This window comes from Prionailurus viverrinus, chromosome E1, assembly GCF_022837055.1.
Source record: "Prionailurus viverrinus isolate Anna chromosome E1, UM_Priviv_1.0, whole genome shotgun sequence".
Classification (NCBI taxonomy): domain Eukaryota; kingdom Metazoa; phylum Chordata; class Mammalia; order Carnivora; family Felidae; genus Prionailurus; species Prionailurus viverrinus.
In genome coordinates, this window is record NC_062574.1 from 41,276,661 (window position 1) to 41,295,905 (window position 19,245).

General features: G+C 48.7%; 1 protein-coding gene across 6 annotated transcripts; it reads left to right on the plus strand.

Moving 5' to 3' along the window:
- The first annotated feature begins 7,573 nt into the window (after positions 1-7,573).
- Positions 7,574-17,414, plus strand: AMZ2 (archaelysin family metallopeptidase 2). 6 transcript variants are annotated; one of them, XM_047832126.1, is made up of 10 exons: positions 7,574-7,592; positions 8,221-8,314; positions 8,852-8,941; positions 9,475-9,757; positions 10,546-10,719; positions 10,833-10,961; positions 14,141-14,173; positions 14,340-14,503; positions 16,093-16,269; positions 17,217-17,414. In XM_047832126.1, the coding sequence occupies exons 4-10, from the start codon at positions 9,475-9,477 to the stop codon at positions 17,367-17,369; spliced, it is 1,113 nt and encodes a 370-aa protein (XP_047688082.1). In that variant the 5' UTR covers positions 7,574-7,592; positions 8,221-8,314; positions 8,852-8,941; the 3' UTR covers positions 17,370-17,414. The 6 variants fall into 6 exon arrangements, with proteins under 6 accessions (XP_047688082.1, XP_047688079.1, XP_047688084.1 ...); XM_047832123.1 differs by lacking the exon at positions 7,574-7,592 and adding an exon at positions 7,638-7,728; XM_047832127.1 differs by lacking the exon at positions 7,574-7,592 and adding an exon at positions 7,770-7,788.
- Positions 17,415-19,245: the final 1,831 nt, after the last annotated feature.

The window sequence follows — 19,245 nt, forward strand, 5'->3', positions numbered from 1 at the left end:
ACCTCCAAGACTCAGCCCCAAGTATTGCTTCTTTCTCTACACAGTGGAAACATCATTATTGCTTAAAATATAACACAGCATCCTTATTTTAAAAAGCAAGCACAAGGGAACACATTTTTTAACTTGTCTTTAAATTGCACACATTTAACATGTATATGTGAATTTGATACTTAATATTCATACTTAATAAAAAATAAAAATGTCTACATTTTTGTGTTTGTACATTTTACGTATAAAATGTGCACGTTTGTATAAAAATGTAAACTCTCACAGTGGAATCATACTATGTATGGGTTTTATAACTCATTTCCATTCACCTTATAATGGATCTATTTCGTATCATCAGTAAGTACTGATTTACATAAGATTTATTTTTGAGTACGAATACTTAATAAATATAAAACTAGTAAGTGCTCATCGCAGTAAATATCTAGAGTACCAAAAGATATAAAAAAGGAAGTCAACAGCACAGAAAGCCCTCCTTCCAGAGAGAACCATCGTTAACATTTTGGCTTTGACTTGACACACATATACTCATGCTGTTACATAAATAGGCTCAAGTTGTAGATTCTGGTGTGAAGACCATTTTCTATTTTATGTATGTCTTACTGCTGTCTTTCTTTTAAAAAAATATTTTTTTAGGGGCGCCTGGGGGGCTCAGTCGGTTAAGCGTCTGACTTCGGCTCAGGGCATGATCTCGCGGTTCGTGAGTTCGAGCCCCGCGTCGGGCTCTGTCCTGACAGCTCAGAGCCTGGGGCCTGCTTCGGATTCTGTGTCTCCCTCTCTCTCTCTGCCCCTCCTCCGCCCATGCTCTTTCTCTCTCTCTCCTCCAAAAATAAGTGAACATTAAAAAAAATTTTAATTTTTAATTTATTTTTGAGAGACAGCGTGAGTGGGGGAGGGGCAGAGAGAGAGAAAGAGAGAGAGAGAGAGAGAGACACAGAATCCGAAGCAGGCCCCAGGCTCTGAGCTGTCGGCACAGAGCCCAACGCGGGGCTTGAACTCACGAACGGTGAGACCATGACCTGAGCCAAAGTCAGCAGCTTAACCAACTGAGCCACCCAGGCGCCCCACTACTGTCTTTCATCATGTGGACTCAAGCAGAAATGTGTTTTTACGTTGCACAGAAGTGTGTGTTTCTGTTTGTTTGTTTACTTATTTATTTAGAATCCCAAACAAAAGGCTCTGCACTGTCAGTGAGGAGCCCCATGTGGGCCTCGAACCCACGAACTGTGAGATCATGACCTGAGCCGAAGTTGGAGCCTCAATCGACGGAGCCACCGGGCACCCCAGAAGTGTGCGTTTTTTTAACCACCTCAAGGGGCACCTCTGGCGACGTAGTTCTCCCTCCTGCTTCCTGTGTCCACACTTGATTCTATCAATCGCCACTTTGTCATCTGTCTTCGCGTCCTTTCTTTCCCTCAGAGGCCTGTCAGGCCCTCTTTCGTGTGCCTCAGGCAGCACCAGTGTGGCCCCGCAGGCATCGGTGGGGGGTGGGGGGGGTTGCTGACTCCCTTGGAGCGTGAAACAGAGGTAAGGGCTCAGGGAGGGTCCTGGGGGAGGCCCCCTCAGGTGGCACCTGCGTTTCACACTTGCTGGGCATCTCCGGGTTGTGAGCTAAGTGGGTTGTGCTTGTGAGGAAGAGGCCCTGAAGGACACACGAGAGCAAGGAGACCTTTCCTGCCTCAAAGCGCGCCTCGGAAGCCTGGAGGTGCCCCTTCTGTCTCCAGTCTCCCTGGGGGTCCCCACCGTGACCTGGCCAGAGGGAAGCTAGCTGCTTCTGGGCGGCGGCTGTCCCCTCCCCCAGCAGGTCAGAAAGGACGCAGAGGATGTCTTCAGTCTTTCCATAGAGGTCACTGATTGAGTGGGCTGTTTGATGTTTGGTTAGTGCCGAGACACTTCCTCTTTCGTTTGTGTCTCGTTCGGGCTTCCTCCCATCCCCCCGCCCCCCAACCCCCCTCCCTGCTTGGAGACTGAAAAAGGGGAACAAAGCGGAAGGGGAAAGAAAACTGAACATTTCAGATGTAGCTGCGATGCTGGAGACCGCCGTGGGGGGTGGGGGGTCTGTGGAAGTCGGGGGGGGGGGAGGGGGGGAGGGGGGCACCCTCCAGAGGTCACGAGGCCCCCTTGACCTAGCCTTTCTCCCTGCCCTCCCACTAACTTCCATGGCTCCCGCCCAAGTACTCCTAAATGCTACGGGAGATCCTTGGAACCCTGAGTCCTATTTTTCAGGGAGCAGCATCCTTAAAGGAAAACCTAGATCTGTTTTTGTTCATTTCATTGGGTTGACTATATTCATTTGCAAGGCAGATATAGCTAACACACATGTGTGTGTTTATGTACATACACACACACACACACACACACACACACACACACACACCCCAGATTGTGGTAGCTTTTGGAAACTGTCTGAGGCACAGAAAATAACTTGCCTGACAAGACATCAAAGACTTGCAAAGAGACCACAGCAGCAAAGGCCTTCAGACTGCCTAGCAATTTCTACGTGATTGATGATAAGCATCTATTTGCTCCAGTAAGTCGAAGTAGAACTGTAACCTTTTATTTGTTCCGGGAAACAGTAACTGAAGTCACAAATCATAAATAATAAAGGATAGAAAAGTCCTCTTTGAACCTAATGGACTAACAGATCTCTTGCTTTTCATTTCTGCTAATGGCCTCCCCAACTTGGCACTATCCGAGCTGGCCAAGGACAGGCAAATCGAGCCTCAGTCAGCAAGCTGGACTTGGTCCAAAAGATTGTTTATAAGTTGCTTGTTTGGAACGCAGAATGCATTTTCCCTAAAAATCTATCTTTCCCAGGGTGACTGGGCACTCAAGTTCCCCTTGCACGGGACTCCCCAACCTGTAGAGTACCCGGGCGCTGGGTCTTTGAAGGCAAGCTGTCTGCAATGCCAGAGGGAGGAAACAAGTCAACTCTCGCTCGTGTAGCCCCGGCCCAGCACAATTTAAATGTAAGTGGATTTTCTTTTTTATCCTCTCACCTCTCTTGTGGCATCCAGGTCCCAGGGCCCGAATCTCATGGCTCACAATCTGCCTTATGTGCTCTAGGCTGCTCTGCTGAGGGACTCCGTGACCCTAAATTACCTACTTGTTTCCACTTCGTGATCGGTCAGACTTCCATTTCCTGAGAGCAGCTGATAACGGCTAAGGGCTAGAGGAAAAGTAAACGGAGCAGGTATGAATTCATACCAGCAGGTGAATGACTGAAATCCTCTTAATATATTCTCATGTTAAAATGGGTTGGTTGTGATATTTGAGAGTCATCGTGGGCCGTAAGTTAAAGAGGATGAAAACAAGGGGGTTAAGGATTCAGAAACTGCACACCCATGAGTGGGACGCTCAGGCTAATTACTATACCCTGTTTCCAGAACACTGGCAGTCAGGAAACAATTCTTTTGGGGGGGGGGGGTAGGAAGGGGGATGGTCACAGGTTCAGACACTAGGGAATCTCTCCTCAGTGAATCAGCTGGTTCTCTGCCAGATCACCCTTGAGAACTCCCAGTGGATCAGCTGCTTTCATGTACCCAAAACCATCAACCAACTTTGTTGATGCTTCATGATGAAATCTTGATAGACAGCCGAGGGTCGTCAAATGTTTGTGGAAAGTTATCACATGAAAGAAAAAGACCCAAACAGAGGAAACAACGAATGAAACTTCAAAAATAGCATAGTTCATACCCATAGAGAAACAGGAGAGGACATCTTATCCTTTAAATGAGAAATGGTGTAAAATAAACAATCTGAACAAGAAAGAACGTTTGGCTATTAAAAAATAGAATGTTTGAAAAAAAAAAGATACTCAAAAGAAAAGACAGAAGATAATTGGTGAAAACTTCAGAAAATAGAAGAAAAAGATGGATGGAAAAAATGAAAGAAAAGATAAGAAACTGAGAGGATCCATCTTGAAAGTCCCACATCCAGCAAATATGGAGAGAAGGAAATTTCTCAGAATGGAAAGATAATAGACTCAAGATTGGAGAGCCTCCTGAATGAGCAGCAAAATGAATGGGGAAGAAAAAAAAAAAAAAAAGCTCAGACCAGCTCACATCTTTAAAAAACTTATAAACGTACATACTTAAAAAACTTAAGAGTTCTCCAGGACTCTAAGGATGAACGGAAGATTCCAAGATCTTCCTAAAAAAAGCAGGTAACATACAAAGGATCAGGAATCAAAATGGTTATATTATCGTAAGTCGGAAAAAATGGAAGAAACCCTTCCTAGCGCCGAGGCAAGAAGATTTTTCCACCTAAAATTCCACACCCATCCAGGGAAACTCTCAGTCAAGAAAGCGTGCTATACACGGCTCGGCTCTCCAGTGAACAACGAATAATTATCCCGGTGGGGGGTGCTGATCACAGAGTCAATCAAAAGTTGTGATACATCAGGGGGAAAAGGAGTGAGCCGTGTGAGGGTGTGTGTGAGAGAGGTCACTCCCCATCTACCATGGGAACAAATCAATAGATGCTGCCTTAAACCAATGGATCAAGAAAGCTCATGGGGCGCCTGGGTGGTGCAGTCGGTTAAGCGTCCGACTTCAGCCGGGTCACCATCTCGCGGTCCGGGAGTTCGAGCCCCGCGTCAGGCTCTGGGCTGATGGCTCAGAGCCTGGAGCCTGTTTCCGATTCTGTGTCTCCCTCTCTCTCTGCCCCTCCCCCGTTCATGCTCTGTCTCTCTCTGTCCCAAAAATAAATAAACGTTGAAAACAAAAAAAAAATTTAAAAAAAGAATGTACTTGGAATATTTTCATATATTTAGTAATGTATTTTATTTATTTGTTTGTTTGTTTGTTTACTTATTTACTTACTTACCACCTGAACCATTCAGGCATCCCTAGCAATTTTTAAATAAAATCAGAGAACTAGGAAAATAAATGATAGATTAGTTGTTAAACTAAATGGATCTCTAGTGGAATTTCAGGGTGAGTAAAATTCAGAGACTGTAGGGAAACGGACGACTGGGAAGGGGGAAGAGGTACAATTAAAACATGAGTTCACGTTGATAAGAAACATATTTATTTATGAAATAATTATGAAAATGTGCTTGGTTTTAGAAAATATAGGGGCGCCTGGGTGGCTCAGCCTGTTAAGCGTCTGACTTCTGCTCAGGTCATGATCTCACAGTTTGTGAGTTCGAGCCCCACATGGGGCTTTGTGTGGACACCTCAGAGCCTGGAGCCTGCTTCAGATTCTTTGTCTACTCCTCTATATCCTTCCCCACTCCTGCTGTCTGTCTGTCTCTCAAAAGTAAATAAACATTAAGAAAAACATTAAAAAAAAAAAGAAAATATATGCTGAAGTAGTTAGGAGTAAAGAGACATCATGTCTGCAACTTACTCTCAAATGGTTCAGAGGGAAGAAATATAAATTATATACCTTTTTATTCTAAAACTAAAGCTTAATAAATACAAGGTACTAACATTTTTAAACAATAGCTACTAAATACTTAGGGACTGTACAGAAATACGGTATCCTTCTAAAATTTGGGGGCAACCACAATGGTTTTTTTTTGTCCAGGAAGTGAATTTAAATAGTTTAAATGAACAACGAAAAATCCTTGTTAATGAATACAGGAGTTGAATAAAAATGTAATGAATAAGTTTTGTTCCAGATACCTTGAATGAAAGTGTTTCCCTTTAAGCATCTCACAGTTTAGAAAGGGAGACACGAGTTACAGTCGTTGCGATAAGGACAAGGAAAGCAGTATACACAAGGCAATGAGCCCTGGAGAGGAGTGGGTTTTGTCTTACAGGAGGTGGGGTTAGGGAGGGCTCTATGGAACAGGTGAACGCCCAGCTCGGCGAAGGCTCCCAGGATGTCAGAAGGCCATCCGATCAAGAGTTAAAATGTCCAAAGTTAATTCACTTATTCCCTAAAACTATAGAAGGTCTGTGCTATTATTATCTCTGTTGTACAAACCAGGGAAGAGATGCATAAGGTTAAATAATTCATGCAAGGCCATACGCTAATGAGCAGGGGTTCCAAGGTCCAAACCCAGATCATCGTCTTAGCCCCTGCCCTACACTGACTCTCGGGATGTCTGGAGACTGGCATTCAATCAAAAGGCACCACGTCCAAGAAAGTTTGCTACTTCTGGGCACGGTGTGAGGGACGCGTTGATGTTCTCAGTTTGAAACTTGGGGAACGGGAATGAGGGGCGTGCACGTATTGAAGAATGGGGTCCAGGTAAGGATGGGGATGGGCACTGTGATCAAAGAATGAATTCGGACATTTCCAGATCCAGGGGGAATAAACAAATGAGAGACCCAGGTCATCCCCGGAGTTGAAAAGATCAAACATCCATTAAGTGAAGGCTCTCTAAGGAGAGACAGCAAGCGATTAAGGGTGGAGAAGATAACCATTAGAGACCGCTCTGTAGTAGCACGATGGCTTGGAAGTGAAAACTGGGACTCAGGGGCATTTTTGAGTGAAGGTTGGAGGGAAGAAGCGATGTCCAGGGAGGAAAGCTGGGTGTCCCTTAAGGTGAGGTTCTTGGGAAGAGAACTTGCGGGGAAAGGTGGAGGTTCGAGGAAACAGGCTTAACAACGGACTAGAGTTTCCCTGGGTTCCTTGCAGGAAGCTGGTGTGTATATGGAGTGGAGAGCGAGGGGCGAACCTGGGGAAGAATCAACTGAGTTGGATCCGGAGGTGGGTGGGCTTGTTTGGGCGCCCACACCCTTGAAGGGAGAGGGGATGGTGATTAGGTTGGCTTTTGTCCTTGGCAGCCCTAGGACACTGGGACACAAAGGGGCTGTAGAGGGGTGGGCCAGGGGATCCTCTGCGTTCACATGCAACTTCCCAGGGCTGAAGGGGCTTCAGGGACCAGAGCTCCCTCCCGCCACCTTCCCACAGGAGACCCCCTGAGGCCCAGAAAGGTCAACCGGCCTACCCAAGACCACACAGCTAATTCAGTCCCAACGCCCGCCCGCGCCTTTTTTCTACTTGTCTCCGGCACACGCCTTTGGGCCTTTTCAGCACCAGCGAGGCACCAAGCGAGGCATCCCTGGGTGGGCAGAAACCCTGCCGGGGTCGCCCGGCCCCCGCCTCCGCGCCGCCGCCCGCCACCTGCGATTCGCGGTCGCGGCCCGCGCGGAGGCCGCTGCAGGCGCCGCGGCCAAAGAAGGGAAAGTCCAGAGGGTGACGGCACGGGGGCGCGCGCCCAGGCTGTGCGTCACCCTGCGGCCACGGCTGACTTATTTTGGACCCGGCCGGTTACATTGGTCACGCCGAGGACGCTCCTCAAACCCGCGGCCCCCGGCACGCGCCACCCGGGGAACCGCGGCCGCGTGACACGATGTCCAGCGGGGGCCCCCCCCCCCGCCCCAGCTGCCCCGGGGGCGGCCCTTGAGGGGCCATCGGGGGGCCGGGGGACAGAAGGCGCCGTGGGGACTGACTTCGACGCCTCGTGACCCCTCGCCGACCGCCCCCACTCGCAGAGAGGGGGACCGCGACCCCTCATCCGACGTGGGCTCCGCGCCTGCGACACAGCCTCACGCTACGGGGCGTGGCGTGCGACGTGGGGGCGTGGCAGGGCGTGGAGCGCGCGCGAAGGGGCGTGGCGCTGCGGAGCGGTGCGTGGCGCGATGGGCGGGGCGTGGCGCCGGGTTGGTTGGGGGGGTGGGGCGGAAGGCGTGGCACGGCGAAGGGCGCGTAGTGCTGGCGCGCCGTAGCGGCCGAGGGAGGCGGGTGGTGTTTAGGCCCGGCCGGGTGAGGGTCGTGCGGTGGAAACGTCAGATCCGGGCCGTGGCCTCCCGGGCTGGGATCCTGGTTGGGGGGGACGGGGGACGGTCGCGGTGGGTGGGAAGGGATGAGGCTGTGGGCGAGGCCGCCGCGGCGGAAGCAGGGGAAGACAGCGGGGGCGGGGGCGTCTCCTGGGAGCGAGGCCTGGCCTCTGCGGAAGCTTCCTCCGGGAGGGGCGGAAAGTCGAAGCGAGAGTCCCCGGGGGATCCCCCCACCCCACCCCGGCCAGCGACCTGGTTGCGGTTGCCTTGGGGCCCAGCCCAAGGTGCGGGTTGCTATAGCAACCAGCTGGGGTAACCAACTTGTCCAGGTTTGCGCAGGATGTGCTGGCTTTGGCACTCAGCACTGCAGGCCTCCAGCCCGCTGAAGCGATCCTATTCGGCCTCCCAAGGCTCCGGCCAGAGGAGACCTGGGAGGCCGGCCGAAGGCCGACCTTTCACACTGCCTTTTCAATATTAGGGTGAAGGCGCCCCGCACAGCACTTTCTCGGCCAGGCCCAAGCATGCCAGTCCTTGTAAGGCAAAGACTTCAATGGGAGCCTTCCTCCTTAAAGGTAGGTAGAATACAGAAGGGCACATTTTGTTTGGTATCTTGTCTTGTAGACGTGGAATTTCAGCCCAGTTGTGGAGCAGCGAGGACGAGCGTCTGCACATTTCGGAGCTTTGACAAGAGTGACCTCTGTTTGAGAATTTCTTCCACACTCTGGAACCCCAGGATTCTGGTGTCCAACCAGAACGGACGTTAGCTGAAAATTTCCCATCAGTTGTCAATCATTAAACTGGAAACATCCAGATAATTAGAAAATATGGGGGCGCCTGGATGGCTCAGTCGGTTAAGCATCCAACTTCGGCTCAGGGCATGATCTCACTCTCTGTGCGTTTGAGCCCGGCCTGGGGCTCTGTGCTGACAGCTCAGAGCCTGGAGTCTGCTTCAGATTCTGTGTCTCCCTCTCTCTGCCCATCCCCTGTTCACTCACTCTCTCTCTTTCTCAAAAATAAAGATTTTTAAAAATTTTTTAAAAATAAAAGCAAATATCATAGGTTCCAGACAGCGAAGTTTAATTTTTTTTTTCCTTTTCTAACTCAAAAAGCCTTGTGGTGAAGCAGCTGTTTGACACACTCAGAAGGAAGGATGACAGCTATACAGAGGAACACGATGTGAATGGAAGAGACCTGTCATTGTGAGTCTGGCTTTTGATTAGTCACCTGGTGTCTTCCCCAGGGTGACATGACTTTGAGGCAGTACACTTCAGTGACTGAGATCTCTTAGGAGCCTGCAGTTAAATTACAGAAATGGGCAGGATTTACATCAGTTCTCTTTTTTGTGTGGTCTGGAACATCTCTGACTCACCTTGGAAAGGCTGAGTATTTTTCATGTGGCCCTGATGACTCAGTTTGTAATATTGTTGCCCAAATGACAGAAGGAAGTAGGCAATCAGGTCATTCTCTTATGGTTTTTATAACGGGAGCAGGTGCTTTAAGAGAAGAAGGGATGGATTTCATGATTTTTCTTTTCACTTTTTCAGAGCCTCTCCCCAGGAAATTGATTGGAAATGGGAGGGGGGGAACCCGTTGTTTGGTGTGAATTAAAAAAAAAAAGCAATCCGTTTTTCCATTCTAGGGAGAGATGATACATGCAGGTGGAGGGTAGGTACATTAAAGTCACCTGTAAGGATATGCATTGTATATTCGATTCCTTGTGCTTTTCTGGTAGATGGAAACAGTACGGCACTCTGAACATACACTAAAAACAGCTCTCATCTCGGAGAACCCAAGGCTTGTGTCACAGTATGAGAAGTTAGATGCCAGGGAAAGGCGTTTGCTGAACGAAGCCTTCAAGCCAGACCATGATCTCTTCGGACCCATTACCTTGCATTCGCAATCGGATTGGATCATCTCCCATCCTGAGGCTCCCCAAGACTTTGAACAGTTTTTCAGTGATCCTTACAGAAAGGCACCGTCTCCAGACAAACGCAGTATTTATATACAGTGCATTGGTGTGCATCGGTAACAGGCTGGATTTGTTTGGTTTGCAATGGGGCTGTCGCCAGGGACAGCCTGGGTTGCTGATATCATTTAAGTGGGCAGCTTTTATGATCTTTTTTTTAAAAAAAAAACTTTTTTTTTAATGTTTATTTACTTTTTGAGAGAGAGAGAGGGGGCAGAGGCAGAGAGAGAGGGCGACACAGAATCCGAAGGAGGCTCCAGGCTCTGGGCTGTCAGCACAGAGCCCGACGCGGGGCTCGAACTCACGAACTGCAAGATCATGACCTGAGCCGAGGTCGGATGCTCAACCAACTGAGCCACCCAGGTGCCCCATGATCATTTCTGACATTCATCACAGTGGTGGAAGTGTTGTACCCAAATTGCCTTAAAAGAGGACATTTTGTTTCTAATTCATATTCACATCAATGAGTGATAGAGGTTTATTAAAGATTTAGAGTCCCATTTGCTTCTAATTTCAGATTTCTAATTAGAGACTGAGGTAAAGACTGAATGGTTTGGGGTGCCTGGGTGGCACGGTTGAGTGTCCGACTTCGGCTCAGGTCATGATCTCAGGGTCTGTGAGTTCAAACCCCGCATCGGGCTCTGTGCTGACAGCTCAGAGCCTGGAGCCCGTTTCGGATTCTGTGTCTCCCTCTCTCTCTGACCCTCCCCCATTCACGCTCTGCCTCTCTGTGTCTCAAAAAAATAAATAAAGGTTAAAAAAAAAATTAAAAAAAAAAAAAGACTGCATGTTTCAATCATCTTCGAGTCTGACTTTACATGTTCTTCCACCTTACAGGCTCTCTAGGCAACACCAGAATTATCAGTGAAGAATATATTAAATGGCTCAAGGGTTACTGTGAAGCATTTTTCTACGGCTTAACAGTGAAACTCCTAGAACCAGTTCCTGTCTCTGCCACGAGGTGTTCCTTTAGAGTCAATGATAACACACAAAACCTACAAATTCACGCAGGTAAATTAAACAGCTTTACAATTTGAACTGAGTACAGGAGATCTATACATAGGTGTATATGGAGAGACATGTATGGATGTACGTATCTCACACACGCATCCCTTTTTAAATAGGGCACATCCTGAAGTTCTTAAAAAAGAAGAAACCTGAAGACGCCTTCTGTATTGTGGGAATAACGATGATTGATCTTTACCCAAGAGACTCCTGGAATTTTGTCTTTGGACAGGCCTCTTTGACAGATGGTACTCCTTTTGACATTATTGGTAGAAATAGCCTCAACTTGAGAATACTGGAAGATGTTGATAGAGGGAAAAAGTTCCAGCCAGTTATAATTTTGGTACTACAGGCTGTATGGTATTTCTGGAGCATCATGCTGCTGTGGGAAATGTGCTGTGGATAGATTCTGATGACCTGGGTCCCTGCCCTGCTCAGCCATTCACTACCTACGTGACCTTGAGGCCAATAATACCGATTTTTTTTTTAATTTATTTATTTATTTTGTGGGGGAAGGAGCAGAGGGAGAGAGAGAATCCCCAGGAGACCCCACACTGTCAGCATAGGGCCTGATGTGGGGCTTGAACTCAGGAACCGTGAGATCGTGACCTGAGCCAGAGTCGAGAGCCGGAGGCTTAACTGACTAAGCCACCCAGGCACCCCTGACAATACCTATTTCAGAGAGCCCTTTTGCGATGGGTTACCTAACAGTGCTGATACATAAACAGTGTGGATACATAAACTGTGTATATATGTCTGGCATATATATAAGGCATTCAGCACGGCAGACAGTAGGTGTCCGTAACTGGGTAGCAAGGTGAATGAAGTCCAGTAAGGATGTTTGAACTGTCATTAACGTAAGTGAAAGTCTTGCTAATTGCTTTTCAATTTTTAGTTCTCTCATACAGACAGGAAACTATAGGCTGATGTACAGGTGTATGCTTCTTATCCTGTGTCCCATGACGTCTTGTTATTTTATTTTTGTAAAAAAGTCGACTCCAGGTTTTGATTTAAGATGTGGTCACCTTGACTCCTCAGGGATTCTGCATGGTGATACTGGGGGCAGGAAAGGATCTGGAAGCAAATCCTATTTTTGCCCAATTTTTTTTCTTCTTCCCTTCTGTCCACTTCTTTCTTCCGCACCCCTCCCTTTTTGCTGTCATTTCTCTACCTTCGTCCCCTAGGATCTGACAAGTTGGAGGGGGACAGTCCAATGCACTAAGGGGAGTGGTTGTCTGTTAGCAATGTGGGGGTGGGGAATAGGTACCTGGGACTGTACCTGTGCTGAGTTCCAGTTTGTGGACTGTCTAGGTGTTCTCGGTCTTTAACAAATGTTTCTTTGTTAGGTATCTCCATCTCTGACACATTGATCGGGTGGGGGGGACCCAGGGCACCACAGAACCTGGTCTTCCCCCTTACTCCTTCATGGGGGTTTCTCCATTTACATTCCTATGGCGCCCCCTCCCCAGAGTCTCCAGGAGAGACTCTGGTCACTGCTGTCTTTCTGACTTTTGTATGAGCTGTCTTTCTATCGGAAGTAAATTTTTACGAGCTAAACTTTTATGTCCCCTTTTATTATTTACCTGACAGAGACAGAAACTTTAAAAATTTAGAACAATTTATCTGGACGTTGCCAGCTGATTCATCTTACGCATTTCAAGAGGGCAGGAGGCATTTTCCCAAAATGTTTCTACTTTAACCGACCCCCCCCCCCGCCCTCCCTTTAAAAAAATTTTTTTTTTAGTGTGTATTTATTGAGAGAAACAGAGACAGAGCACACGTGTGTGCATGAGCGGGGGAGGGGGCAGAGAGAGAGACACACACACAATCCGGCAGGCTCCAGGCTCCAGGCTCCCAGCTGTCAGCACCAGAGCCTGACACAGGGCTCGAACTCACCAACAGGAGCCAGGAGCCGCCTGAGCCACCCAGGCAGCCCACCCCCACCCCCTTTGTAAGTAAGTTTCTTAACTGCTGCATGGCCTCAGAGAAGATACAGGCTTGCAGGACTGATCAGCCAGGCAGTGAGACAGTATCTTGCTACAAGTGACTGTTCTCTCCAAGTTTACGAAGATGGGGATTTTAAAACGGAGAAATATTTAATTACTAAAGAAAATAACCTTCCATTTGTAGGATTATCAGGAGGAATGTTCTCGCTAGAGGTGTTCTAATGAAATATGCTCACACTTCCTTGGCAAGAGGACAGAGGAGGTCAGCCGTGACATGAATAGATTTAGTGTTTTCTTAACTTTCAGAATGCGCTCTCTCTCTCTCTCTCTCTCTCTCTCTCTCTCTCTCAATATCAAATACGAGGCGACATTTTCCAAGGGTGGGGTGAGGAGCATTCTCTTTGGATCAGGTTGGATTGGACAAACTTACTGTGAATTCATTTCTTTGACCAAAAAAAAAAAATCCTTATTACTTTCAAGTAACAACTGAAAGAGACAAATAAAAGTGATCATGTCAACAAGTGCCGTCATAAAGCCGTGCCCTTTAGAACGAGCTGTGCAGCAAAGCCTGTTCTCCACCTGTGCAGAGGTGGTTGCTACGAGCCTCAGGGTAACAGGAAGTCAGTTACGAGGGTGTTTATTCTGGTCACCCGACGGCAGCCACCTAGTACAGTTGTGTTGTGAGCGAGGAAGGGCAGGAGGGGAGAGGGTCTGTCTCTAGGTGTGGTCTCGGGCATGGTCTCCGAGCATCAGGGCAGTCGCACGGCGGTTTTCCTCAGCCTGGTACCAGGGACATCCAGGAACTCTCCCCGACACACAGGACCTAGAGATCTGTTTATTGTGTTCTTTTTTTTTTTTTTTTTTGTAAGTTTATTTATTTATTTATTTTGAGACAGAGACAGAGAGAACACGAGCTGATAAGGGGCAGAGAGAGAAGGAGAGAGGATTCCAAGCAGGTTCCATGCTGTGAGCGCAGAGCCCGATGGGGGGCTCGATCCCACAAACCGTGAGATCGTGAGCTGAGCCGAAACCAAGAGTCACACGGTTAACCGGCTGAGCCACCCAAGTGCCCACGTTTATTGTGTTCTTAAAGAGTAAAGTTGGGGCGCCTGGGTGGCGCAGTCAGTTAAGCGTCCGACCCTTCGTTTCGGCTCAGGTCGTGATGTCACAGTCCGTGAGATCGAGCCACGCCTTGGGCTCTGTGCTGATGGTGTGGAGCCTGCTTGGGATTCCGTCTCTCCTCCTCTGCCTGCCCCTCCTCCACGTGCTCCGTCTCTGTTGCTCTAAAAAGAAATAAATTAACTTAAAAAAAAATAAGAGTGAGGTCATGGGTGTGTGTTGCCCATTTTTCAACGTTCCTCTTGGAGTACTTGGTTTGGACTGTTCTGGGGGAAAAAAAAGACTTCTTCCGTGGGGAACAAAAACCTCTGGAACTCCCGATTTCTCGAGAATTTGAACCTCGAGCCCTTTGTGTTTTACAGGGAGGGCAGATTGGACAGCAGCGGCAGACTTGGGTAGGGAAACCCCGGGCCGACGGCCACCTCTGTCTTGGCAAACCTCAAGCGCATGAGACCGTGGGCACATGGGAGCGCAGACGAGACGCCCGGGCGGGCTCTCCTGGTTGGTTTGTCCTTCAGGAATCTTGCTCCCTTTCTCTTGCTGCTTGTCCTCCTTTTGTAGGTGTGGGGATATTCAGCTTTGCCAGGTATGGCAGTGATTTTTACAGCTCCCGCTACGAAGGCAGAGTGAGCAAGCTGCAGAAAGGATCCTCGAGCGACTATGCAGTTTTCGATAACTATTACACTCCTCAAGTGACCAGTGTTCTGCTGCTTCGTTCCTGCAAGGTGAGTTGTTGAGAAAAAAAAAAAATCCATGGGGCGCCTGGGTGGCGCAGTCGGTTAAGCGTCCGACTTCAGCCAGGTCACGATCTCGCGGTCCGGGAGTTCGAGCCCCGCGTCAGGCTCTGGGCTGATGGCTCAGAGCCTGGAGCCTGTTCCCGATTCTGTGTCTCCCTCTCTCTCTGCCCCTCCCCCATTCATGCTCTGTCTCTCTCTGTCCCCAAAATAAATAAACGTTGAAAAAAAATATTAAAAAAAAAAATCCAACAGGAGTATTTTTTAAAGAGCTCTTCCCCCCTCCCATGTTTATTTATTTGTTTTTGAGAGAGAGACAGAGAGGCAGAGAGAGAGACAGAATCCCAAGCAGGCTCCACACTGCCAGCACAGAGCCCGATGAGAGGCTCGAACTCACCAAACTGAGATCGTGACTTGAGCCGAGATCAGGTCGGACGCTTAACCAACTGAGCCACGCAGGCGCCCCAGAGAGCTCTTAATTCCCTAAATTGTATGTCAGCAGTCCTTAAGGTAATATGATAAATGAATTTGTATCATTCGTATGCTTTTGATGGACATCGTGTTTGCCTGAAATTACCGATAAAAACAATTTAAATGGATACCTTGATAGTGACATTTACAGTATCTGTGCTGGCATTATGCCCTGTTAGTTATGTACAGCCTCAGTTATATACAGCCCCACATCCTCACCACTAGTTCAATTCCAGAAGTCTGGCATGAGTAAGTAACTGCCTCTTTGAACTTGTGGTCATCAAGTAAAGCCGCTCTTGGAGGGCCTCTGCTGGCAGGTGTCTTGAGAATGGCTTCCTCTTGGGCCCAGGCTACCTTCTACTGAGGTTAGCTCCACTGACAGCTCCTGATTAATCTCCCCAACTCGTGCTCTTTGGAGAGCCTGTTTCCTGATTTTTCCCCTTTTCCTTAGCCGGAGACATAGGCATTTCCTGCAGCTGGGAAGTTCTGCCTTCATTCCTAGCCACCTCTTCAGGTTTGAGAGCTACACTGCCTGGAACGGTGTTTTCCGCGTGTGTACCCTGCATCAGCATCCGCTGGTGTGCTCGTTAACGTGGAGACGGGAGCCCCCTTCCTTCCAAACCTACGGACTCAGCATCCCTGGGAGAAAGGACCCAGAATCTGAATTGTAACAAGTGTCCCACTTGTCTGGAGCATGGCTCTCAGGCTGGGGTGATCTTGCCCCCCCCCGGGGACTTTTTGGCAATGTCTAGAGACGTTTCTGGTTGACACAGTTGAGTAGAGGCTGTGGATGGTGCTAAGTATCCTACAGTGCCCAGGACTGCTGTTCTCCCCCCCCCCCCCCCCCCACAAAGAATGATCCTACCCAATACGTCAGGGGTCTCAAGGCTGGGCAACCCGGCTGCAGGTATGCTTAAGAAATTAAGTCTAGGAAGGAAGGCAGTGTAAGTAGGGAAATGAAGGATTAAGTTTGGGGGCAGGTTGAAGTTTTGGTGATGATGGTAAGGGAGTTGCCTCCCCTCCCCTTGTTTCTTGGAAAAGCAAGAAAAGGAAGGGCTAACCCACTGATGATGGTGGCGCCATAAAGCTTTGATGTGAATGTCTTGCAGACTTTAACCCACGAGATCGGACACATATTTGGACTCCGACACTGCCAGTGGCTCGCATGCCTAATGCAGGGCTCCAACCACTTGGAAGAAGCCGACCGGCGCCCCCTCAACCTTTGCCCCATCTGTTTACGCAAGTTGCAGTGTGCCATTGGCTTCAACATAATAGAAAGATACAAAGTAAATGAGGGGAAGAACAAAAGGGGGAAGTGGTTATATAAGTAGCAAACTACCATTTTCTATTAGGCCCTTCTCTGGAACTATAATTTATCAGAGGAAATTAGTGCAAAGATAAGCAGGAAGCTGTGGTTACAAAAAAAGAAAACCCTGCAAAGAAATCTCATTAAAAACTGCCTTGCCCCTGCGAGCCTTACACTTGTCGTTGAGTGAGAAATGGTGAAGGAGGGAATCTGTACTTCCCATTCCCTAAGGCCAGGAGAGCTTGACTTGTCGCAGAGCAGTAAACGTTGATGCGTGCGGCCGAGTTCGTTTCTGACAACGACATAAAATGCACAGAGATGGTTTCTCTTTCCAAATGTGGGACAGGGGTGTGCAACTCACTGGGAGGGGAGGATGGGTTTCTTTAAGGAGGAAGAGGGGAGGTACCGAATCTCAGGATGCGTGTGCGCGTACGTGTGTCCACACGTGCCCACGAACGTGTCCGTGGCCATCGCGGCACTCCTGGTGGGTGGGACCCCGCGTGCAAGTGGCTTTGCGTACGTGCGTCCACCTGCGCCTCTGTGCACGCTTGCAGACGTGCCCGCTTCCGCATCGGGTTAAAAGCACGCGCCCCGTGCCCCGTGGGACATCTGGCGAGCCGAGGAAAGCCTACCCCTCCCGCCCAGCAAAAACCCATGAGGGGTGTCTTCCTCTCTGGTCTGCGCCCCCCCCCCCCCCCCGGCACACTCTGACCATCACTCGTAATCCTAGCGTGTGCGTTGGAGGTAAACGCTCTTTCACCCAGTGTTGTTTCGTGTGCACAAACATCTTTATCAAACGGAACATCTCCCTGGGGCGACTGAAGTCACTGATTGCGATAACGTGATTTTGAAGGCCGTGTTTTTCTCTAGCCTAAAACTGTCTTGCTCCGATTTGTTAAAATGTGCGTCTGGTTTGTGTTTTTCAAGGCGCTGGTGAGGTGGATCGAGGACGCGTCGGACAGCCCCGGAGTCAGTACGGAGCGCAGTCGTGAGGGTGCCGTGGATTTACCGAAACCTGTGGACGCCTTTAAGGAATGGAAAGAGTGGATAATAAAATGCCTTGCTGTTGTCCAAAAATAAGGACCTTCACATAGGAGTAATTAAAATAAACATTTGCAGACTCTGCTTTCATTTGGACGGAGTACTTCGTTAGAATAAACTGTTTACCGATTCTGCCCGGTGTCAGGTAACAGGATGGAACCTTCTTGAAAGCACCCGAACTTTGAAACGAGGCTTATTTTTTTAATGTTTATTTATTTTGAGAGAGAGAGAGAGACACTGTGTGCGAGTGGGGGAAAGGCAGGAAGAGAGAGAATCCCAAGCAGGCTGCATGCGGTCAGCGTAGAGCCCGACACGGGACTCGAACTCACAAACCGTGAGATCATGAGGCAGACCTGAGCTGAGATCGAGAGCCGGACGCTGAAATGACTGAGCCACCCAGGCACCCCATTTTAGCATTGTGAATGATAGGAACTCTAAACTCCTCTGTCTTGATAGCCTGGCCTGTGGTTAGGGAGCACATCGTTTCCATTCTTCAAATATGCTTCGGTCTCGAGAGAGCCGGGACTAGCAGATAAGTAAGTAAATATTCTAAAAACTGCTGCCTGTGTCCTGAGAACGGATTTCCAAGGCACGTCATTTCCGGGGGCTGACACTTGGTTCGTTTCCTGGAGGAGTGACTCCCTCCTTTGCACCCAGGCCGGTCAGCCGCTCTCCTCGATCCCTTACCTGTGGCCTCTCCTTCCCAGACGGGGGCTGCCTGCTCTCCTTTCATTCTTTGCTGGTTGTCAGCTCGAGCCTCAAGGACGCAATGGCACACTTGGGTTTTCGGCAGCTTATCGGATGTCACCTCCTGGGGCACCTGGCTGGCTCAGTTAAGCGGCTTGGTTTTGGCTCATGATCTCAACGTTTGTGGGCTCCAGCCCTGTGTCGGGCTCCTCGCTGACAGTGCAGAGCCTGCTTGGGATAGTCTCTCTCTCTCTCTGACCCGCCCCTGCTCGAATTCTCTCTCGCTCAAAATAAATAAACATAAAATAGAATGTGACTTCTCACTAGTGACAAGTGAAGATAGTGGAACTTGTACTACAACAGACATAGGATTTGTGAGGGGTCTTGCGCATAATTTGCTACAACGGCCCTTAGGTTTGTGAGTGTTGCACTTTGCCTGTAGGCTCAGAGCAGGTGTCGGGTTTATTCCCACAATAGTGTCTCCCTCCCTTCTTTGCACTGGGAAGTGTTTACTTGAGTAGGGGGAGGCCGTGATGCGGTTACCTGTTGGCCCATGATGGCCTGCAGGGCTGGGAACGTCAGCTGGATTTCCTCAGTGGGGAACAGGTTGAAAACCACAGACTTGACACGTCTCCTCTGAGAGATCAATGTATCCTGGAAACCTAGAAATTACGTCAGATCATTTAACTGAATGCTGCTGAGGAGACTGCATTTCTCATATCCCATCTTAACCTCAAGGGTAACACTTCTGGGTAATTAAACATGTTGATCTTTCGACCCTAAATTTTTTCGCTGTTATTTACTATAGTGTGATTTAAAGCACATTTTATAACTGCATCAATGATTTTCCTGGCTGCAATTCATTTTCTTACTTGACTAAAGCTCATAAGGTCATTTAGAAAATGGTGATTTATGTTGAAACTAATTGGAAGTGGGGCGCCTGGGTGGCTCGGTTAGTTAAGCATCTGACTTCGGCTCAGGTCATGATCTCATGGTTTGTGGCCTCGAGCCCCACTTCGGGCTCTGCTGACAGCTCGGAGCCTGGAGCCTGCTTCAGGTTCTGTCTCTCTCTCTCTCTCTCTCTCTCTCTCTCTCTCTCAAGAATAAGACATTAAAAAAATTTTAAACTAATTGGAGAGAGAACGCTTGGTCATTCTAATATGAAAAGACAGTTAAAGGGAGCGTGGACTTTTACTGGTTGTTACGGGTTTTATTTCCTCCTTGAAAA

Excerpts from the sequence above, each read along its gene's own strand:
- AMZ2 (XM_047832126.1), top strand. The coding sequence starts at position 9,475 with ATGGAAACAGTACGGCACTCTGAACATACACTAAAAACAGCTCTCATC. Across the intron at positions 9,758-10,545 it reads TATTTATATACAGTGCATTG|GCTCTCTAGGCAACACCAGA; the intron begins GTGTGCATCGGT and ends TCCACCTTACAG. Across the intron at positions 10,962-14,140 it reads ACAGGCCTCTTTGACAGATG|GGAGGGCAGATTGGACAGCA; the intron begins GTACTCCTTTTG and ends TGTGTTTTACAG.